This window comes from Ovis aries, chromosome 2 (assembly GCF_016772045.2).
Source record: "Ovis aries strain OAR_USU_Benz2616 breed Rambouillet chromosome 2, ARS-UI_Ramb_v3.0, whole genome shotgun sequence".
Classification (NCBI taxonomy): domain Eukaryota; kingdom Metazoa; phylum Chordata; class Mammalia; order Artiodactyla; family Bovidae; genus Ovis; species Ovis aries.
This window is the reverse complement of record NC_056055.1, coordinates 43182806-43202335: the sequence shown is the minus strand read 5'-3', so window position 1 is coordinate 43202335 and position 19530 is coordinate 43182806. Positions and strand designations below refer to the sequence as shown.

At 42.7% G+C, this 19530-nt stretch overlaps 1 protein-coding gene across 8 annotated transcripts in view; it reads left to right on the top strand.

Moving 5' to 3' along the window:
- The first annotated feature begins 12427 nt into the window (after positions 1-12427).
- Positions 12428-19530, top strand: part of PPP3CC (protein phosphatase 3 catalytic subunit gamma) — an 84063-nt gene continuing 76960 nt past the window's right edge. For 4 of the 8 annotated variants that reach the window (XM_042243146.2, XM_042243144.2, XM_042243145.2 and 1 more), the window contains exon 1: positions 12428-12565. In XM_042243146.2, the coding sequence (XP_042099080.1) occupies positions 12478-12565 (88 nt within the window). In that variant the 5' untranslated portion in view covers positions 12428-12477. Of the gene's footprint in view, positions 12566-13453; positions 13794-19530 lie in introns of those variants that run through there. The other 4 variants (XM_027964349.2, XM_027964347.2, XM_004004194.5 and 1 more) reach the window with 1 other exon arrangement.

Below are 19530 nucleotides of genomic sequence, written 5' to 3'. Positions count from 1 at the left end.
GTGTGTGTGTGTGTGTAAAGTCATTTAATGAGTGATGGGGTATTGTTATCACTGTCAGTATAGTGGGTGGTAGGCAGACAACCAGACCTGGAGTAAAAGGCTGTTCTGGACCTAGCTTGGCAGTGGGGAGCACACTGAAGGGACAGGGGAGATGTGTAAGGAAGGTACACATCTTTGAGACCACAGTCCAGGCCCACCCAGTTAAACCAACAACTGAATAAAAAGGAACTTACCTAGTGGGCTTCCCAGGTGCCTGGCACTAGTGGTAAAGAACCTGCCTACCAGTGGAAACAGTGGCTGACTTTATTTTCCTAGGATCCAAAATCACTGCAGATGGTGACTGCAGCCATGAAATTAAGACACTTACTCTTTGGAAGGAAAGTTATGACCAAACTAGACAGTATATTAAAAAGCAGAGACATTACTTTGCCAACAAAGGTCCGTCTAGTCAAGACTATGGTTTTTCCAGTGGTCGTGTATGGATGTGAATGTTGAACTACAAAGAAAGCTGAGCACCAAATAATTGATGCTTTTGAACTGTGGTGTTGGAGAAGACTCTTGAGCGTCCCTTGGACAACAAGGAGATCCAACCAGTCCATCCTAAAGGAGATCAACCCTGAGTGTTCATTGGAAGGACTGATGTTGAAGCTGAAACTCCAATACTTTGGCCACCTGATGCGAAGAGCTGACTTATTTGAAAAGACCCTGATGAAGGAAAAGATTGAGGGCAGAAGGAGAAGGAAACAACAGAAGATGAGATGGTTGGATGGCATCACCGACTCAATGGACATGAGTTTGGGTAAACTCCGGGAGTTGGTGATGGACAGGAAGGCCTGGCATACTGCGGTCTATGGGGTTGCAGAGTCAGACACGACTGAGCGACTGAACTGAACTGAACTGAACCAATGTGGGAGATGTGAGATGTGGGTTCGATCCCTGGGTTGGGAAAATTCCATGGAGTAGGAAATGACAACCCACTCCATTATTCCTGCCTGGGGAATTCCATGGACAGAGTAGCCTGGTGGGCTACAGTCCAGAAGGTGGCAAAGAGTTGGACATGATTAAAGAACTTAGCATGCATGCGCCTAATGGTCCAGTGGTTAAGATTCTGCACTCCCAATGCAGGAACTAAGATCCTGCATGCTGCATGGTGTAGCCAAAGGAAAAAAATAGAGAGCAACCCTGAGTTTGGGAGATGGGGAAAGGGAGGGCACCCATGCCCACAGCCCACACTCAGTGCTGCCAGATTTGTGGCCCACCTCCTGGCCAGAGCCTCTGGTCCAGTCACCCCTCGGTATTTCCCTGCATGATCTAGGCAGGGTCTCTGTGCAGCCACTAGTGTAGCATAGACCTTAAAATAGTCGTTTGTTGTTGTTTAGTCCCTAAGTCTTATCTGACTCTGTGACCCTGTGGGCTGTAGCCCACCAGGCTCTTCTGTCCATAGGATTTCCCAGGCAAAAATACTAGAGTGGGTTGCCATTTCTGATTAGCAGTGATAAAGTATTCACATATTGCAGTCTGGGGAAGTCATTCTGGCTTACACATGACCTAACTTGAATTTTATGCTAACTAAAACAGCCTTGTTTGTGGCCCATCAAACATATATTGTACATCTGCTTTAATGATTAAGAAAAGTGTACACTGACCCAAAGTAAAGAATGTCTGTGTGAAAAGTAAAGATTCAATGTCTCCCTTCCTGGGACACCAGTGCTGATATTCCTTCAATGATAAAACTCCCTTTCTGGGTGCCAAGGTCAAACTGACCCTGTATATGTGCTTTTTTTAAAAACAAAAACAAAAACCTTGAAGGAATGTCTCCCTGACTTGTTGAGTGCTCTTTGTTCTGTGTGTGTGTGTGTGTGTGTGTGTGTGTGTGTTAGTCGCTCAGTTGTGTCTGACTCTTTGTGACCCCATGGACTATAGCCTGCTAGGCTCCTCCGTCCATGGAATTCTCCAGGCATGAATACTGGAGTGGGTCGCTATTCTCTTCTCCAGGGATCTTCCCGACCTAGGGATTGAATCTGGGTCTCCCGGGTTGCAGGCAGAGTCTTTACTGCCTGAGCCACCAGGGATGCCCTCTTTGTTCTGACAACGTATAAAACTGCTGAAAACCCTGTCTCTCCAGAGCAGTTCTTCAGAGTTATCTGCGATGCTGTCTTCCAAGCTATCGTCCTTAATGTGGCTCAGATAAATCTCTTCCATTCCTATGATAGATTGTTGATTGTGTTCTTTGACACCAGCATAGGCCACCACCTCATGGGCATCTGCGGTCAGTGCCAGGCCCTGTGGCGCTGTAGTGGCTCTGCAGACTTGATACCAGGACTAGAAGGAGCCAGAGCCTCGGAACGGCTGGAGGCTGCACTTCCCCTGTTAGCCACAAGGGGGCTACCCCTGAAGTCCACAGCTAACCGCATGGAGGCATTGAAGGGTCCACTGCCTCCTGTGGGAGGCAAACCTGAAAAGGAACTCTGCCAGGGGTGTCCACCTCCATGAACATTTATGGAAATCTATCACTACAATTGCATTCTTGTTGACAAAGTGAAAGTGTTAGTCGCTCAATTGTGTCTGACTCTTTGCGATCCCATAGACTATAGCCAGGCTCCTCTGTCCATGGAATTCTCCAGGCAAGAAGACCGGAGTGGGTTTCCATTCTCTTCTCCAGGGGATCTTCCCGACCCAGGGATCGAACCCAGGTCTAACCTGCATTGCAGGCAGACTCTTTACCATCTGAGCCAGAGGCACTGCATAGTAGTGGTTAGTGGCCCCATGGCCTCCAAAATGGCCAACCAGCTTGCCACTGGCCCGGACGGTTAAGATGCGTAACCTGTCACCATCCGTTCTGTGGCCACTCTCTTTCGGCCCTCAAGGCCACCTGGTCCAATCTCTGTCTTGAACCTGCCCTCAGAAGAAAAGATGCTGACCCGATGGTTATCACAGTCTACCATAATAAGGCCTCCATTGGTGTACACGCCAACCTGTGGGAACCACAGTTGCCCACATGAGGCCCTTGGATCCCAAAGTGGAACTTGAACTTGTCCTCAGTGGAGAAATTCTGGATACAGTGGTTGTTGCCGCCTGTACCTAGCTGTAGACACACCCCATAAGTAAATGAATTCAGGCTTCTCGCTTATGTGATTGCCAGTGAGGGTAACAAGCCGTCTTCAGTAGGGCTGTCCTTCCATTTGCCACCCTTGCTCTGCACAGAACTGGGCCTCTGCTGGTGGCAGGGACTGGGCACTGGGCTTCACATTGTCCCGGGGAAGTGACAGGTCCCAAGATACCAGGAACACACATTGCTCAGCTAACATTTTTTATTTTATTTATTTATTTGGCCACCAGGCATGTGGGATCTTAGTTCCCCAACAAGGGATTGAACCTGCCCCCCCTGCATTGGAAGATGGGAGTCTAATGGACCACCAAAGAAGCCCCAGGATAACATTTTTAAATGCACCAAAATCTAAGAATGACAGGCCAGTTAAAAGGAAATTCCTTCCAAAACATGATGTTAACCATGTGCATTTTAAGGAGAGGAAAACAACTAATTCAATAAAGGAGGACTTTTTTTCCTTCCTTAAAATAAAGGATTAGGTCTTTAATTATAGATTCTCATAAGGAAGGAAAAAATTCTCTTTGATCTACTGTATCCTCCCAGAATAGAAGATTCTTTCAAGTGGCATGTTCCCCATACGTCCTTGAGGTTAATGAAACAAGCTCTTTTGAAGCCAGTGTCTGGTTGTATCCTATAGGCATGCCCCCACTTTCTTTTTAAATTGGAGTATAGTTAATTTACAATGTTGTGTTAGTTTCACACCCACAGCAAAGTGAATCAGTTATACATATACATACAGCCATTCTTTTTTTAGATTCTTTTCCCATATTGGTTATTACACAGGCATCGCCCTTGAGGAGAAATGTCTTTGCCCCAAATGTACATGGTTTAATCCAAATAATGTAGGTCCCTCCATTCCATTCCTCTTGAAAACTGTATGAGCAGAGGAAAGAGATTAAATTTAGATTTTTCTTTTCTGGGAAACCTAACTTTTTTAAAAAAGTAGATTAAATTGATTTTTTAGAATAGATGGTTCAGTTGTGCATCCTAACTGAAAGGGTAGATAAAATCTACACATTAGCGATCTCAACATTACTTTCATTTGTTATATTTATCCTTGCAAAGATATTTCCTCAATTATGTTCCTCTTAACCTAATGGAAAACTGTTTTACACTCCTTGGTCCATACATTAAATTTTTGCTTGAAAAAAACTGCCTTGATCTAGCTGATGATAACTATTGTCATCGAAAATTTTAATGCACTCTTATAAACTAGTTTAAATAAGAAAGCTCTTAGAAAAATGTTTAAGTGTGATGCTTTTGGAAGCAAATGAAGTTAAGCAAGAGTGGATTCTGTCTTGGTCTTCAGCCAACAGGGCAAAGTATTTTGAGTCCAGAGAATGGATTTGTGTGAATTCTGTCATTGACTGGCTGTGCAAACTCTGATCTGTTTAATGTCTCCACACCTCAATGACTTTATCTACGAGGTAGAAAAGATCATTTCTATACTGTCTATCTGCATAAATGTAAGAGAACTAAATGTGTAAGAAACTGTAGGGACTTCCCTGATGGTCCAATAGTTTAAGACTCTGTGTTGCAGGGGGCTCAGGTTCCATCATGCAGGGTGGCCAAAAGAAGAATTTTTTTTTGAAGGGACAGTGCTTTGTAAATTAAAACTGTATCAGTGGTCATTAACACTTTGTTGTCTGGATTCCTTTGAGAAAATGAAAAATCAATGCTTTCCTATACATTTCTCACATACACCCCAAAGCACTTGAAAATAAACTCAATACCTTGATTTCATTTATAGTTGGGAGCTGGATGGGGAGGGAATGATTTGAAATCCCTGTACCACAAGTTAAGAACTTCTGCTTAGGACCAGAGTAAGAAGATATTCATGAATTCAACAAATTGTTAATCTCTAACCTCAGGCTATGGTCAGCATAACAACATAACAGCAGTGAACAAAACAGACAAAGATACCCCCCTTCAGAAGGGAGAGTAGACATGCTACAGATAAATTAATTTATGGAAATGAGGCAGAGAGTGGTGGGTGTTGTAGCTTTAGGCAGCACAGTGTTTAGGGAAGGCTAGCCTTCAGGAGATGCACCTGAGTTGAGAGTACTGAGGAGGCAGCCTTGGGAAGATCTAGGACAAGAATGTTCTGAGCAATTTTGTTGTTCAGTTGCTAAATCGTGTCTGACTCTTTGCAACCCCACAGACTGCAGCATACCAGCCTCTTCTGTTCTTCACTATCTCCTGGAGTTTGCTCAAATTCATGTCTATTGCGTTGGTAATGCTATCTATCACATTCTCTGCTGCCCCCTTATCCTTTTGCCTTCAATCTTTCCCAGCATCAGGGTCTTTTCCAGTGAGTCAGCTCTTTACATCAGGTGGCCAAAGTATTGGAGCTTCAGCATCAGTCCTTTCAATGAATATTCAGGAAATGCAAGAGCTCTGGGACAGAAATGAACTTGGTCTGTTTGAGGCTATTTGTATAAATTACAGTATATCCTGTATAAGGCCACTTGGTCTGAAATGTAGTGGATGGAGGGGAAGAGGTTTGAGCTGAGAACAATGAATTAGACAGAAGTCTACTAAGAAGGAGATCACTTTTAGAAAAAGAGACACTTGAGGGTTTTTTTGTTTGTTTGTTTATTATTATTTTTTACTTTACAATATTGTATTGGTTTTGCCATACATCAATATGAATCTGCCACGGGTGTACACATGTTCCCCATCCTGAACCCTCCTCCCACCTCCCTCCCTATACCATCCCTCTGGGTCATCCCAGTGCACCAGCCCCAAGCATCCTGTACCCTGCATCAAACCTGGACTGCTGTTTGTTTTTAGTTGAAAAGGATCTGTTTTATGGGAAATGGACTGTAGGGGGTATAAGTTTATAGGACATGATGTGAGGACTGGCCTCCCCCTCTGCTTGCTTCCACTGTAAATTTTTGGCCCAAGCAACTTGATGAATGCCCCTGACATTTACCTGTGGTATCTCTCACCTGTGGAATGCTGGAGCCCAACAGTGACAGAGGTATTAAATTCTATTCTCCTAGATTGTACTGTATTATGTAGCCAGTAATGACTATTACCATCTTTTCCTGTTTTGTCATGATTAAAAAAAAAAAAGTAATCATGGGCAACTTTGGGGGGGCCCTTAATCCTGTTACAGTTATAGTAGTGGGTTCTCCCAGGAAGACCAAGGGGTAACACACTTCAGAGGCTTGCACATTACCCCCCAAATGACCTGAATATTAACCTGTAAATATATATTTGTTGTTGTTCAGTTGCTAAATTGTGTCTGACTCTTTGCAACCCCATGAACTGCAGCACACCAGGTAAGACTTTCTTTAGTGCTTTTTTTTCACATGTCTGCAGAGATTACTACTTTCATATCAGGCTATGATGGGTAGAATGTTCCTTTGGGTCATGTTTTTCCAATTGCAAAAAAAAAATTTTTTTTAATATAAATTTGCTAATTTTGTTTAGACCTCGACTGTTGGTGTGGGGGGTATTCATGTCAAGGTAATATAATCAAAGTTAAGTGCATTCATGTGTGTGTGTGTTCAGTGTCTGACTCTTTGTGACCCCATGAACTATAGCCCGCTAGCCTCCTCTTCAGTGGGATTTCCCAGGCAAGAATACAGGAGTGGGTTGCCATTTTCTCTCCAGGGGATCTCCCTGACCCAGGGATTGAATCCACATCTCCTGCCTGGGAAGCCCAAATGCACTCATACAGAAAGAGATAAATGAAATATTAGTATGTGATGTCCATATCATATGTATTATTAATAAAAACATTTATGTAGTGCTTTCCATATAAAATTTAAAATTATACACTATAAAATACCTTTTACTCTTAGTTGCTATTTTAGAAATGCTCATTTTATTCATTTTAAAAATATTCTGCAGTTCTCTTGCCTGCATTTAACACAGAAGTTTAATATTTAATAGCTTCATACAGAAACTAAGGCCAGGTTACTTTTATACAACAGTGGAAACTAGGTTTCCTTTTGCTTTTGTTAAATTAAAAGCATTCATAATTATTTCTAAAAAGAGTTAGTCATTAATTAAGGTTTTTGAAGTGCTTAGGGAGTTTCATAAGGAAATAAAACAAGTCTCACAGGCCCTGTATCATGGAAACCTAGATTTGAAGAAATTAGTAGGATTGCCAATTAAGCATGAATCTTGGTAGTTTTAAATATTTAGTCAATTCTGACCAATGCAGAAAAGTAAAAGGAAAGAGAATCAAATACATCAATGAGATGAAGATGCAAGTTACCTTGGCTAGGTGGGTAGACTCTCCAGTTGTTGCCAGGAGCTATTAATATAATGACTTAATATTAATATAATGAATTAATATAAAAACATCACCACTGCCACTGGTACATTAAAGCCTTATTTACTCAAAATAAAAATTGTTTTTGAAGGGAAACTTAGAGTTTTCTTTTTTCACTGAATGGTACTAGATGTTTTGTTTGTTTTGATCAGAGAAGTCTCTTAGAAAGTTCTCCAAATAAATACTTAATGCTACTGGAAATAGGCATAGACAATAGGCCTTTGAAAGAAAAGAGCACTAAAATTTTTTTTCTCCTAGTTATAAAGTAATACTTTCTTACCATAGAAAATATGGAAAATTATGGTTCATTTTTTGTGGCTCTTTTCTCTCTTTTTTTCCCCTCTTATTTTTATGTAAGTGACTTTTAATCATGCCACCAAGAGATGGCTACTTTTAACATCTTTTCGTCATCAGCTAATGCTCCACGGTGGTATGAACTGTGTTGATTTCAGTTCACCACTGTATCCCTACTGCCTAGCACAGTATTTGGCATAGATGACATTTAATTAATATTTATTGAATGAATGACTATATTAACATTTCCTCCTAGCCTTTTTATGCAGACATTAGCTCATTTGTTAACAACATGAAGTCCATATTGTACTTTTTCGCCCATCTCCTGAGATTTTTCTCATGATATCAAATATCTTTCCATCTAAAGTATGATTTTTTCATAATGTATAATGTTCCATCCAGTGTCAGACTTCATTGAACCATTTCCCTGTGCAAATGAAATAATATGTGTCTATTTCATGTCTTGCTTCTTCGTTTCTTTAAAAGTTTATTTGGCTGCATTGGGTCTTAGCTGTAGGCATATAGGATTTTTTCAGTTGCAGGCATGCAAACTCTTGGTTGCAGCATGTGGTATCTAGTTCCCTGACCAGGAACTGAACCTGAGCTCCCTGCATTGGGAGCATGGAGTCTTAGCCACTGGACCACCAGGGAAGTCCTGGTGTCTTGCCTCTTTTGTTCACCATAATGTTTTTAAGATTCATCCATACTGTTACATACATCATTAATTATTTTCTTTTTATTATCTGAGTAGTATTGGGTATTTTTGCTGGGTTATTATAAGGCTGTTGGGTAAAATACCCAAGAGTAGAATTACTGAGTAATACTGTAGGTATATATTTAACTTTTATAACAAACTTCCTGAGTAGTTGTAGCATTTTATTCTCCCACCAGCAATGCAGGAGAGTTCCAGTTGCTCCCATCCTTGCCAACACTTACATGTTGAGAGTTTTAAATTTCAGCTTTTATTTTTTTATTTTTTACTTTGGTTTTTGTTTTTTATTTTTGGTTGCACTGGGTCTTCATTGCTACATGCAGGCTTTCTCTAGCTGTGGTGAGCAGGGGTTACTCTTTGTTGTGGTGTACGGAATTCTCATTGTGGTAGCTTCTATGGTTGCAGAGTGCAGGCTCAAGGGTGAGTGGCTGGCTTCAGCAGTTGTAGTGCACAGCTCCAGTAGCTGCAGTGCATGGGCTTAGTTGCCCCTCAGCATGTGGGATCTTCCTGGACCAGGGATTGAACCTGTGCCCCCTGCATTAGCAGGTGGATTCTTACCTACTATAGCACCAAGGAAGTTCTAATTTCAGCTCTTCTAGGTTAGTAAAATAGTATCTCAACATTTCCCTCATGACTAATGAGCCTTCTCATTGGCCATACATATATCTTCTTTGATTGATACTACCAAATTCCTTTCCAAAGAAATTGTGCTAATTTATAATTCTACCAACAGTTCAGTTCAGTCACTCAGTCGTGTCTGACTCTTTGCAATCCCATGAACCGCAGCATTCCAAGCCTCCCTGTCCATCACCAACTCCCAGAGTTCACCCAAACCCATGTCCATTGAGTCGGTGATGCCATCCAACCATCTCATCCTCTGTCGTCCCCTTCTCCTCCTGCCCTCAATCCTTCCCAGCATCAGGATCTTTTCCAGTGAGTCAGCTCTTCGCATGAGGTGGCCAAAGTATTGGAGTTTCAGCTTCAGCATCAGTCCTTCCAATGAATATTCAGGCCTGATTTCCTTTAGGATGGACTGGTTGGATCTCCTTGCAATCCAAGGGACTCTCAAGAGTCTTCTCCAACACCACAGTTCAAAAGCATCAATTCTTTGGCGCTCATCTTTATAGTCCAACTCTCACATCCATACATGACCACTGGAAAAGCCGTAGCCTTGACTAGACGGACTTTTGTTGACAAAGTAATGTCTCTGCCTTTCAATATGCTGTCTAGGTTGGTCATAACTTTCCTTCCAAGGAGTAAGCGTTTTTTAATTTCATGGCAGCAATCACCATCTGCAGTGACTTTGGAGCCCAGAAAAATTAAGTCAGCCACTGTTTCCACTGTTAACCCATCTATTTGCCATGAAGTGATGGGACCGGATGCCATGATCTTAGTTTTCTGAATGTTGAGCTTTAAGCCAACTTTTTTACTCTCCTCTTTCACTTTCATCAAGAGGCTCTTTAGTTCTTCTTTGCTTTCTGCCATTAGGGTGGTATCATCTGCATATCTGAGGTTATTGATATTTCTCCCGGCAATCTTGATTCCAGCCTATGCTTCCTCCAGCCCAGCGTTTCTTGTGATGTACTACCAACAGTATCATCTTTTAAAAATATTTTCCAATTTTCTCTGTAAAAAATAGCACCTTGTTTTAATTCTCATATTTATTACTTATGAAGTTTGGTGTTAAAATGTGGGTCCACTTTGAGATCCAAGGACTTTCAGAGCTCAGTCCAGTGGTTAAGACTCTGCACTTTCACTGCAGGAAGCATGTGTTTGATCCCTGGTCAGGGAACTAAGATACTGCATGCCTCCCAGTGTGACCAAAAAACAAAGAAAACAAAAGAAATAAACCAAACCAACAAATATGAACAAACAAAGATATATCTGAGATCCAGATAGTTGGTTAATTTCCCCACTACTATTATTGAATAACCCATCTCTTCATGTCGGTTTGCAGTGTTTTCTTAAACTCTTTGTTTTTGGTCATCTTGCGTACATTCTTCTAGATGAATTTTAGCCTCTACTATGCCTGGTAGGCTGCAGTCCATGGGGTCGCTGAGGGTCGGACATGACTGAACGACTTCACTTTCATGCATTGGAGAAGGAAATGGCAACCTACTCCAGTGTTCTTGCCTGGAGAATCCCAGGGAGTGGGGAGCCTGGTGGGCTGCCATCTATGGGGTCGCACAGAGTCGGACACGACTGGAGTGACTTAGCAGCAGCAGCAGCAGGAGCCAGTATATTTTTGACCACTAGAAAGTTGATCTGTTTGATAGAGGTGTGAAGCTCTGGTTACTTCATAGTTGAGGGACTTCCTCAGAATCTCTGAACAATTCTCTCTGGTGAAAGCATGAAATCAAGACCCAAGAACACAGAACCAAAATCTGTCCAGTTCCTGAAGGGCTCCAGTCTTCCTAGAGTTGCCATGAATTGCCTTTAGGTCAAAACTGCAAGGCAAGGGCAGGAATAGAGACGCAGCTGATAGAACAGACATGTGGACACAGGTGGGGATGAGGAGGGTGGCATGAATTGAATGAATATGATTGACATATGTACACCACCATGTGTAAGTAAGATAGCTAGCTAGTGGGAAGCTGCCGTATAGTACAGGAAGTTCAGCTCTGTGCTCATATACTATGACCTAGAGGGGTAGGCTGGGGGGAGTGGGGTGGGAGGGAGACACAAGTGGGAAGGGATATATTTATACATATAGCTGATTCACTTCCTTGTATAGCAGAAACTAACACCACATTGTAAAGCAATTAACCTCCAATTAAAAAAAAAAAACTGCAAAGCATAATTCGGGGTCTGACTCTAGTGTATATGCCCAGATCACCTCCCATTACATCAGTCAGCTCAGTTCAGTCACTCAGTCATGACCGACTCTTTGTAACCCCATGGACTGCAGCATGCCAGGCTTCCCTGTCCATCACCAGCTTCCAGAGTTTACTCAAACTCGCGTCCATTGAGTTGGTGATGCCATCCAACCATCTCATCCTCTGTCGTCCCCTTCTCCCTTTGACTACACGGACCTTTGTTGGCAAAACAATGTCTCTGCTTTTTAATATGCTGTCTAGGTTGGTCCCATTACATAAATCTACATTAAAGGAGATTAAGCTCTATAATCTTTTAGCTGGGAGCTGTCCAAAAGAACTTTCTGCGATGATGGAAGTGACTTGGTCCGTTGTAATTGTTCAGTCGCTCAGTTGTGCCTGACTCTTTGAGACCCCGTGGACTACAGCACGCCAGGTCTCCCTGCCCTTCACTATCTTCCAGAGTTTGCTCAGATTCATGTCCATTGAGTCAGTGATGCTAAGGAACCATCTATCTCATCCTCTGCCTTCCTCTCATTTTGCCTTCAATCTTTCCCAGCATCAGGGTCTTTTCCAGTGGGATGGCTCTTTGCATTAGGTCTTATTCTACTACATCCAATTAGTCTCTAGCCACAGGTAGTTAGTGAATGCTTCAAATGTGGCTAGTACATTTGAGGAAATAAATATTTGTTTTATTTACTCTAAATGTACAGAGCCACTTATGATTACTCACTGGCCACCACAGTAACTGTTAAGATTGGTTTCCCTGTAATTTGCATATACCTCCTTGGATCCCAGTTTTAACATTCCACTATCAGGACTAAAATCAAAATACATTTGTCTTTGCCAGGCACTATACTAGAAGATCCGAGAAGGCAATGGCACCCCACTCCAGTACTCTTGCCTGGAAAATCCCATGGATGGAGGAGCCTGGTGGGCTACAGTCCATGGGGTCGCGAAGAGTCAGACAGGGACACAACTGAGTGACTTCACTTTCACTTTTCACTTTCACGCATTGGAGAAGGAAATGGCAACCCATTCCAGTGTTCTTGCCTGGAGAATCCCAGGGATGGCGGAGCCTGGTGGGCTGCGGTCTGTGGGATCGCACAGAGTCGGACAGGACTGATGCGACTTAGCAGCAGCAGCAGCAGCAGCAGCATACTAGAAGACAGTTTCTATACTAGGCTTACAATTCAAGGAGAGAAAAGGTCAGCCAGATTATTGACTCTACCGAGACTTGCCCATCGTTTTACAGGAAAGAATGACGGGGGAGGCAGGTACTGTGTCACTGTGTCAAAGGGGAAGAAGGACTGCTTCCAGCTGTGTTAGGTGGCACGCAGGACTTACAGGTCAGTTCCCTGCACAGAGGAGATCTGGCCCAGGGGCTCCCTGGAGGGGCCTGCGGTCCCCTTTCTGACAAGTGGAAAGGAAGCTAGGAGGCTGCGGCACCTGTCGGGGTGTGTGGGGGTGGGGGTGGGAGGGCTCTTACCCACCCACTCGGAAACCACCCCCCTCCACTCCCCACTACTAGGTTAGAACTAGGATGCACGCGATCGTTCTCACTATATACTAGGTGCTCTCTCGACAAATATGACAACTTAAACCAGGGGTTTAAATGGGTTTGGTGACTGGGGGGAGGGTAAGCTGTGGGAAGGAGCTGGATCAAACTGAAAACGACTCCTAGAGACAGAGTGGAGGGGAGACCCCGAGGAAAGGGAGGGAGGCCCCGCCGTGGGGAAGGTCTGGGAGGACGAGGGCGCCCTGCAAGGTGATCCCAGGCGGACAGGATGCGCACGGCTCCGCCAGACAGCCGCCGGGACGCTCGGGCCGGGTCACAAGATGGCCGCGGCTCCACTGGGCCTTTGGGTGCGGGATCCAGGGCCCGGTGTTAGGTGCCCCAGGCCCGGGCGGCGCAGGCAGCTGAGAAGCAGTCAGAGCTGCAGGGGAGGGCAGGCAGAGGAGAGGGGGAAGACCGACTTTCGGAAGCTGGAGGAGAGAAAGGAAAGGCGCGTGTACGGAGGGCGGCGGCGCGGGTCCGGGGGCTCCGCGCGAACGGTGAAGCCGAGGTTGTCTACTGCCCCGGGGCTGGAGGTCAGGCGACCAAGCTGCCGGGGCAACTTGCGGAGCTCAAGGCCTCGGCGCGGTAGCCGCGGCGGCGGCGGCGCGCGCGCCGCAGGGAAGCTGGGGAGGTGCCGAGCAGGGGGAGCGCGCGCGCGCGCACGAGCCCGGCCGCGCGCACAAGTCTCGGCCGCGCGCAGCCGCGGCTGCCCGCGTAGCCTGCCTGATCTGCTGTCGCGGGCGCTCCCGACTCGGCGCCGCGGGAGGGAGCGGTCAGTGGGCCCGCACAGTGTCCGTGGGATTCGAGGCCGGGCTGCTGCAGCCGCCTCCTTCTGGTGCCTTGGCCGCCCTGATTAAGCGGGGCCGGGGCACGGCCGGTTGACCGGCCCCGGGGAGCTGAGATCGCTGGAGGCGAAGGCGGGGGCGCACGTCTGGAGATCTCCCCGGACCGGGAGGAGGCCGAGGGGATCATGTCTGGGAGGAACCTCCACCTCTCCACCACCGAACGCGTCATCAAAGGTGCCAAGCGGGCCAGGCCTTCCAGTCGATCGGCGGGAAACGGCCCTCGGCCGGGCGATGGCTCGGGGCCGGAGGGAGGGAAGGAGCCGAGGACTGGAGTCGGGGGGGCGGCGGGGTCCCGGGCGGCGCCCATCCCGGAGGAGGACCTGGAGGGGTGTGGGAGACGGGAGGCGGGGATCCCCACCGGGGCTGCCCGGCGGGGGCGCCAGGCGTTTTCTGTGGCACCTGGACCAGTAGCTAGCTGGGGATTGCTCGTTTATCTCCAGTAGTGTCGGATTTCCAGGCAGGGTGGGTGTTTCTAATCCTATCAACCCCTAAAGAGTCTGGATCTCCATCTTTTTTAGTCTCTTACCTGGGGGGAAGCCATCTAGGGTGATGTGGGCAGGGTGTTAAGTAGGCTCTTCCAAGTCAGATCTTTCTGCCGCTCCTCTTCTGAAAGGTCAGGTATTTCTTGCCCCTTCCCCAACCTTTTTTAAGTATGAATACCATGTACCTTTTAGCCCACTTTCTCCAGATCATCACGTCACTGTTATTACTAAAAGAAACAATACAGTGAAATAAATACAAATAAATTCATTTTATGATATTTGAAAGGGATCTACAGATCTCTTGACATGATTGTTGTTTTATTTTCCTTTTGGCCATAGAGACTTGGAAAATGATATTCTCTGATTCAGGTGTCCAACATCGACTAAAGTGTTCCTTACGTTGTAGTTGTTTCTGCCCTTAAAATAAGATTAGTGGTTTAAACATAACCACTAATTTATGTGCTTCTTTTGTTCAGACATAAGACTTAAGTACAACTCTTCTCTCTGAGTTTTAATACTGGGTGTGAAAGCACTATTTTATAAGAAGGGAATATACCAAGATCCAGGTGTGTTAGTGACCTCTAGATTAAAGGGGTTAGTTGTAAGTGGGGAGAACTCTTAAAATACTTTTATTTTTTTATTTTGGTAATTATATGAAGAAAAGAAACCAAGATTGGTGATGAGAAAACATTTTTCTCTTAGTGGAGAAAAATGATTGAATGGTCAATGAAGGGAAAGAGTTTTAGTTATAACTAAGGGCCCCCCCCCCACCTCCAGAAACATTAAGCATCATAAAAGTGGATTGTCTGCAGTATATAATTTTAATGTATCATGTAGTTTCCACCCAGAAAGTCATCATCATAAGTGTTGATCATAAATGTTAATTATCTACACTATATAATATTTATTAAATATAATGGGATTTTTGAGATTTACCTCCTCAGCATTTGTCTGCTATCATTAGAGATTTAAGAGAATTGGTCATATAACTGACAGCCCTTTAACTGCTAAATTATTTTGACCATTTTAATGTCCGTTTTCATAGTATATAACTCATCAAGGGTATATAACCATCTCTTTAAGATTTAGAATCTATTAGTCTTCTTTGATAAATCAAGGTCATCATAATGTACATTAATTTCTGTCCCATGCAGTTAATATGGCCGGTGCATTCTGCTATATAAGGGTGTTGGCAGTTTCCTCCTGTGCTAAAATGACTCCTCACTGCTATACGAGTTTAGTGCTTTTGTCTGTTTTTAGTTTATCTCCTTCAGTACTGTTCTTTATCTGTCAAAATATGCCCTTCTAATCTGCCACTTATAAGCTGAAGTAGGCAGGGAAACCAGATAAACCAGAATAGTGTGTCAAGTCAGAATAAATAGGATCTGAGTGAAGCTTAGTGGTAGTCCTCAGACCTTTACAGATCTCAAATTCTGATCGCCATTGTAGCACGTAATTTCTACCATAACAGTGCAATAAGGTATAAAGGAAATGATATAAAAGATACAAAGGTCATTTTAAAATTATCTTTCAAATCGTTAAATACAGAAGTAAAGTAAAATGCAGCTAATATGCAGGTGCTGACTTATTGCTAGGCATGCCCATAGTTAAGTGAACACCCTCATAGTCTGTATGATTCACATTTGTTTTTTTGGGAAATTATAAATGACTGTGTTATCAGATTACTCTTAAAGAAATGAAACATGAATGATTTCAAGCCTTAGATTGTATGGGTTTGTCTAGTATGTAAAAACTTGAGCATGAGAACTTGAGCACAGCAATTGTGGCTTCTTGGTGACCTACCTTGCTTTTTATCTACATTTTCCTGAGTTTGAAATATTGAGGTTTATTCTAAGAAAGTAAGGTGTCACTGTATTTATAGCTAAGGTCCCCTGGTTGTATTGGGTTCTAAATCTGATCTAATGTTATCTTGTCTGGCCAGAATTGTTTGCATTTATTCACAGCTGGAAATCTTTTTCAGAGGTGAGACCACACCCCAGTTATTTTTGGTTCTGTCATTTCCTGTTCACTTTAAAGTCTACTTAATTGTTTTGCTTGAGCAAATGGTGGAGAAGAGTTGGTGGGTGGGAGTAATTTGTATTTTAAGTGTCTTTTAAACAGCAACTTGCCTAAAATGAAGGACTAGACCAGTGGTTTTACTCCTGCTTCTCAAGCTTACTTGTGACCTTGCCTGTTTTTTTTCTAACCTTGCCTTTTTAGTTAAACCCCCCCCTTTTTTTTTTTGCCTCAATAATCTCATCTGCAAAATAGAATTAATAATACTGTCTTCCTCAAGCATCTCAGCCATGCAAATGACATAATGGATGTGAAAAGCCTAAGACAATGTAGTATTATGAACCATTTGAAAAATATCAGAATCAGAAAGCATATGAAATTACAAGTTAAGAAGTTGTTCTGAGGAAATACCTCTTCTATAATTTAAAGGACATCTGGGTGGAATCCCATGGATAACAGCATAGAAACCAATAATACAGTCTGTCTTGTATTCCCTGGCAGCTGGTTTCTTCTCTCCCAGTTGAAGGTGTTCATTTTGTGTTTAAAAGATATAAAAATTCTTATGATTTCACTCACTCATTAAATGTTTATGGAGAGCCATCTTGCAGTGTACTCCCAATGGGTGCTCATTTGTTTGCTCTTTGTTTTAAGAATTAATCTATGTGTGAGTTTCTAGAACAGTCCATATGCACTAGAGCATCACTACTTGTGTCTGGAGCAGAAATTCAAACAATTGAATTGTGAAAATCTTTCAGCTTGATTTTTTTTTTCTGGTTTCCAAGTTTCTTTTCCTATTGAAGGGATTGGTTTTTTTTTTTTTTTTCTTTGACAGTGATTTTTATAAAAAGCTTTTATTCCTCTGGACTGAATCTTTCCAGCAGCAACAAGGAAATTTCACTGTGCATTACATGACAGATAGGGAGAATGCATTGTCTAAGTTTGTTCCTTGGTGGCCGAATGGATTTTAACAGAAGTCAGGTTTCTTTTTTGATACAGTTCTCCCATTCTCCTGAAATTCCAGTATATTGTATAGTCAGAGAATGTACTGTCACTTGTAGCACGCCTTGAAGACTACTGGCTATTTAATATTCTGGCACTGGGACTGAATGTGGCTGTGGCTTTCTTGGACTTCCCAGGAAAACTCTAGTGGTGAAGAACCTGCCTGCCAATGCGGGAGATACACGAGACACAGGTTCCATCCTTGGGTTGGAAAGATCCCCTGGAGAAGGGAATGACAACCCACTCCATTATTCTTGCCAGGAGATTCCCGTCCGTAGTGTCGCAGAGAGTTGGACACAACTGAAGCAACTTGGCACGCGCACATGCACGCACGGCTTTCTTAAAATTTTTTAAGAAGAGTAGTGTGACCAGAAATGACTGTTGCCACTAGTATACCCTGAACCCTTCTGTCTCTGGTACTTATACCTCTTTTATTTTCTGTTCGTTCCCTCTCCCATTTTCATATCATGAGAATGAATTTACCAAGGGTTAAAATTATTTTTTCTTGTAAATATATGCTTAACCCTATAAATTGTGGAAGGCAAAAGGGAAGAAAACAAAGGCTTCATATTCATTCCTTACAGAAGCAGCTGCTGTTAATACTTTTCATTACTCTACTTTCATTAATATTTTTCATACAGTTGAGCCTTGAGCAACACAGGTTTGAACTGTAGGCCCAGTCATACATGGATCTTCTCAATAGTATACTATGGTGCTGCATGATCTGAAGATGGTTGAATCCAAGGATGTAGAACCGTGGATACGGAGGAACTTTGGGTATGGAGAAACCACCTGTGTGTGTACAGAGGGCTAACTGTAAGTTGTAGCGGACTTTCTAGTGTGTGCAGCGTTGGCACCCTTCAGCCTCTCCTTATTCAAGGATCAGCTGTATTTCCATCTACTGGTATGCTTTGAATTTAATATATGTCATGTTAAACCTTTTATTGTGCAAATCATATTCTTTTAATGTAAATATGGTAATTTTACCTAAATCCTTTCATAATGGTTTCAGTCAACATGAAAATGATCTGAAAGTGCTCATATTCATATTTTGATCCTTTATATTTTCAATCATTTGATACAGTGCCAACCTAGAAGAAATATTTTCGAGGATAAATATTCATTGTGAGCAAGTCATGTAGCACACATCTGTTGAATTTGTCAAAAGTATTTCAGTTATGCTTAGTTTACCGTTGTAATTAACAAGCTGCCAAACTATCTGAACACGTGGACATCCAAGACTGTTTGAAACTCACACCTCTAAGTGAAAGTCTCAAAATTCAGAAAGGATCTCTTAATTTAAACAACTTTTTTTTTTTTTTTTTTAGTAAGAATAAGGTGTTATTTTTACCTATATGATAGTGATTGTGATAAAGGCCTTATTATATCAGACACTTGATAATAAAATTTTCTTCTATAAAGTAACATCACATTTTACTGTAGAGTTAAAAAAAAGCTATTCGATCGTTGGAGAGACAAATGCTAAGGACTTGTGTGCATGTTAAGTCGCTTCAGTTGTGTCTGACTCTGCGATCCTATGGAACGTAGCCCGCAAGGCTCCTCTGTCCGTGGGACTCTCTAGGCAATGGATGATACTGTGGTGGGTTACCAGGCCCTCCTCCAGAGGATCTTCCTGACTCAGGGATCGAACCCCTGTCTCTTACATCTTCTGCACTGGCAGGCGGGTTCTTTACCACTAGCGCCAAAAGGACTCATTACTTAAAGCGAATTAAAGAGTTGATTAAAAACTTTTTCCTAAGCAGTATTTGATAACAGAGTATCTTTCCATTAAAGTAACATTTTTGGGAAAAGAGACAAAATTATTCAACTAATTCTGTTATATTTGTAGTCATTTTGGGGCTTTGCTGCTACTTAATTGCTAAAGGACTAGTAGAAATAAAGAGCTATTTTTAAATCATCATCTTTGGTGCAGTCATTAATAGAATATAGCATTCCATTTTAACATTTTTATGTTAAATTTTAGCTTCATTCAAAGATAAAAAGCTGAGATCTAAAAATTTCATCCTAACCTAAGTCATACCTGATTTCGTTATCTTTATAATCTGCCTGATTATTCAGATGTATGCAGAGAGAACTTTGGTTCCTTATATTCAGTTTTATTTTGTTGGCAAACTAGATTTTTATCATGAAATCTTTTAGTTTCCTGAGTCTTTGTTATTAGAAGAGGGTATAACTTAGTAACTAGGCTCTCTAGCTTGGTTGACAGAAAAATATGCTATACTAGTTGGCTAAGTGAATGTGTATCTTTGATGATTGTTATTAGATTTATTGAATGCTAACAAGTCATGATGTTTTGGTGCAATGTCCAGACAGTGTCAGCCCGAGAGAGTGAAATTCTGAATGAAATAAGCACTAGGAGATAATTATTATTTAATCGCTAGGTCGAGTCTGAT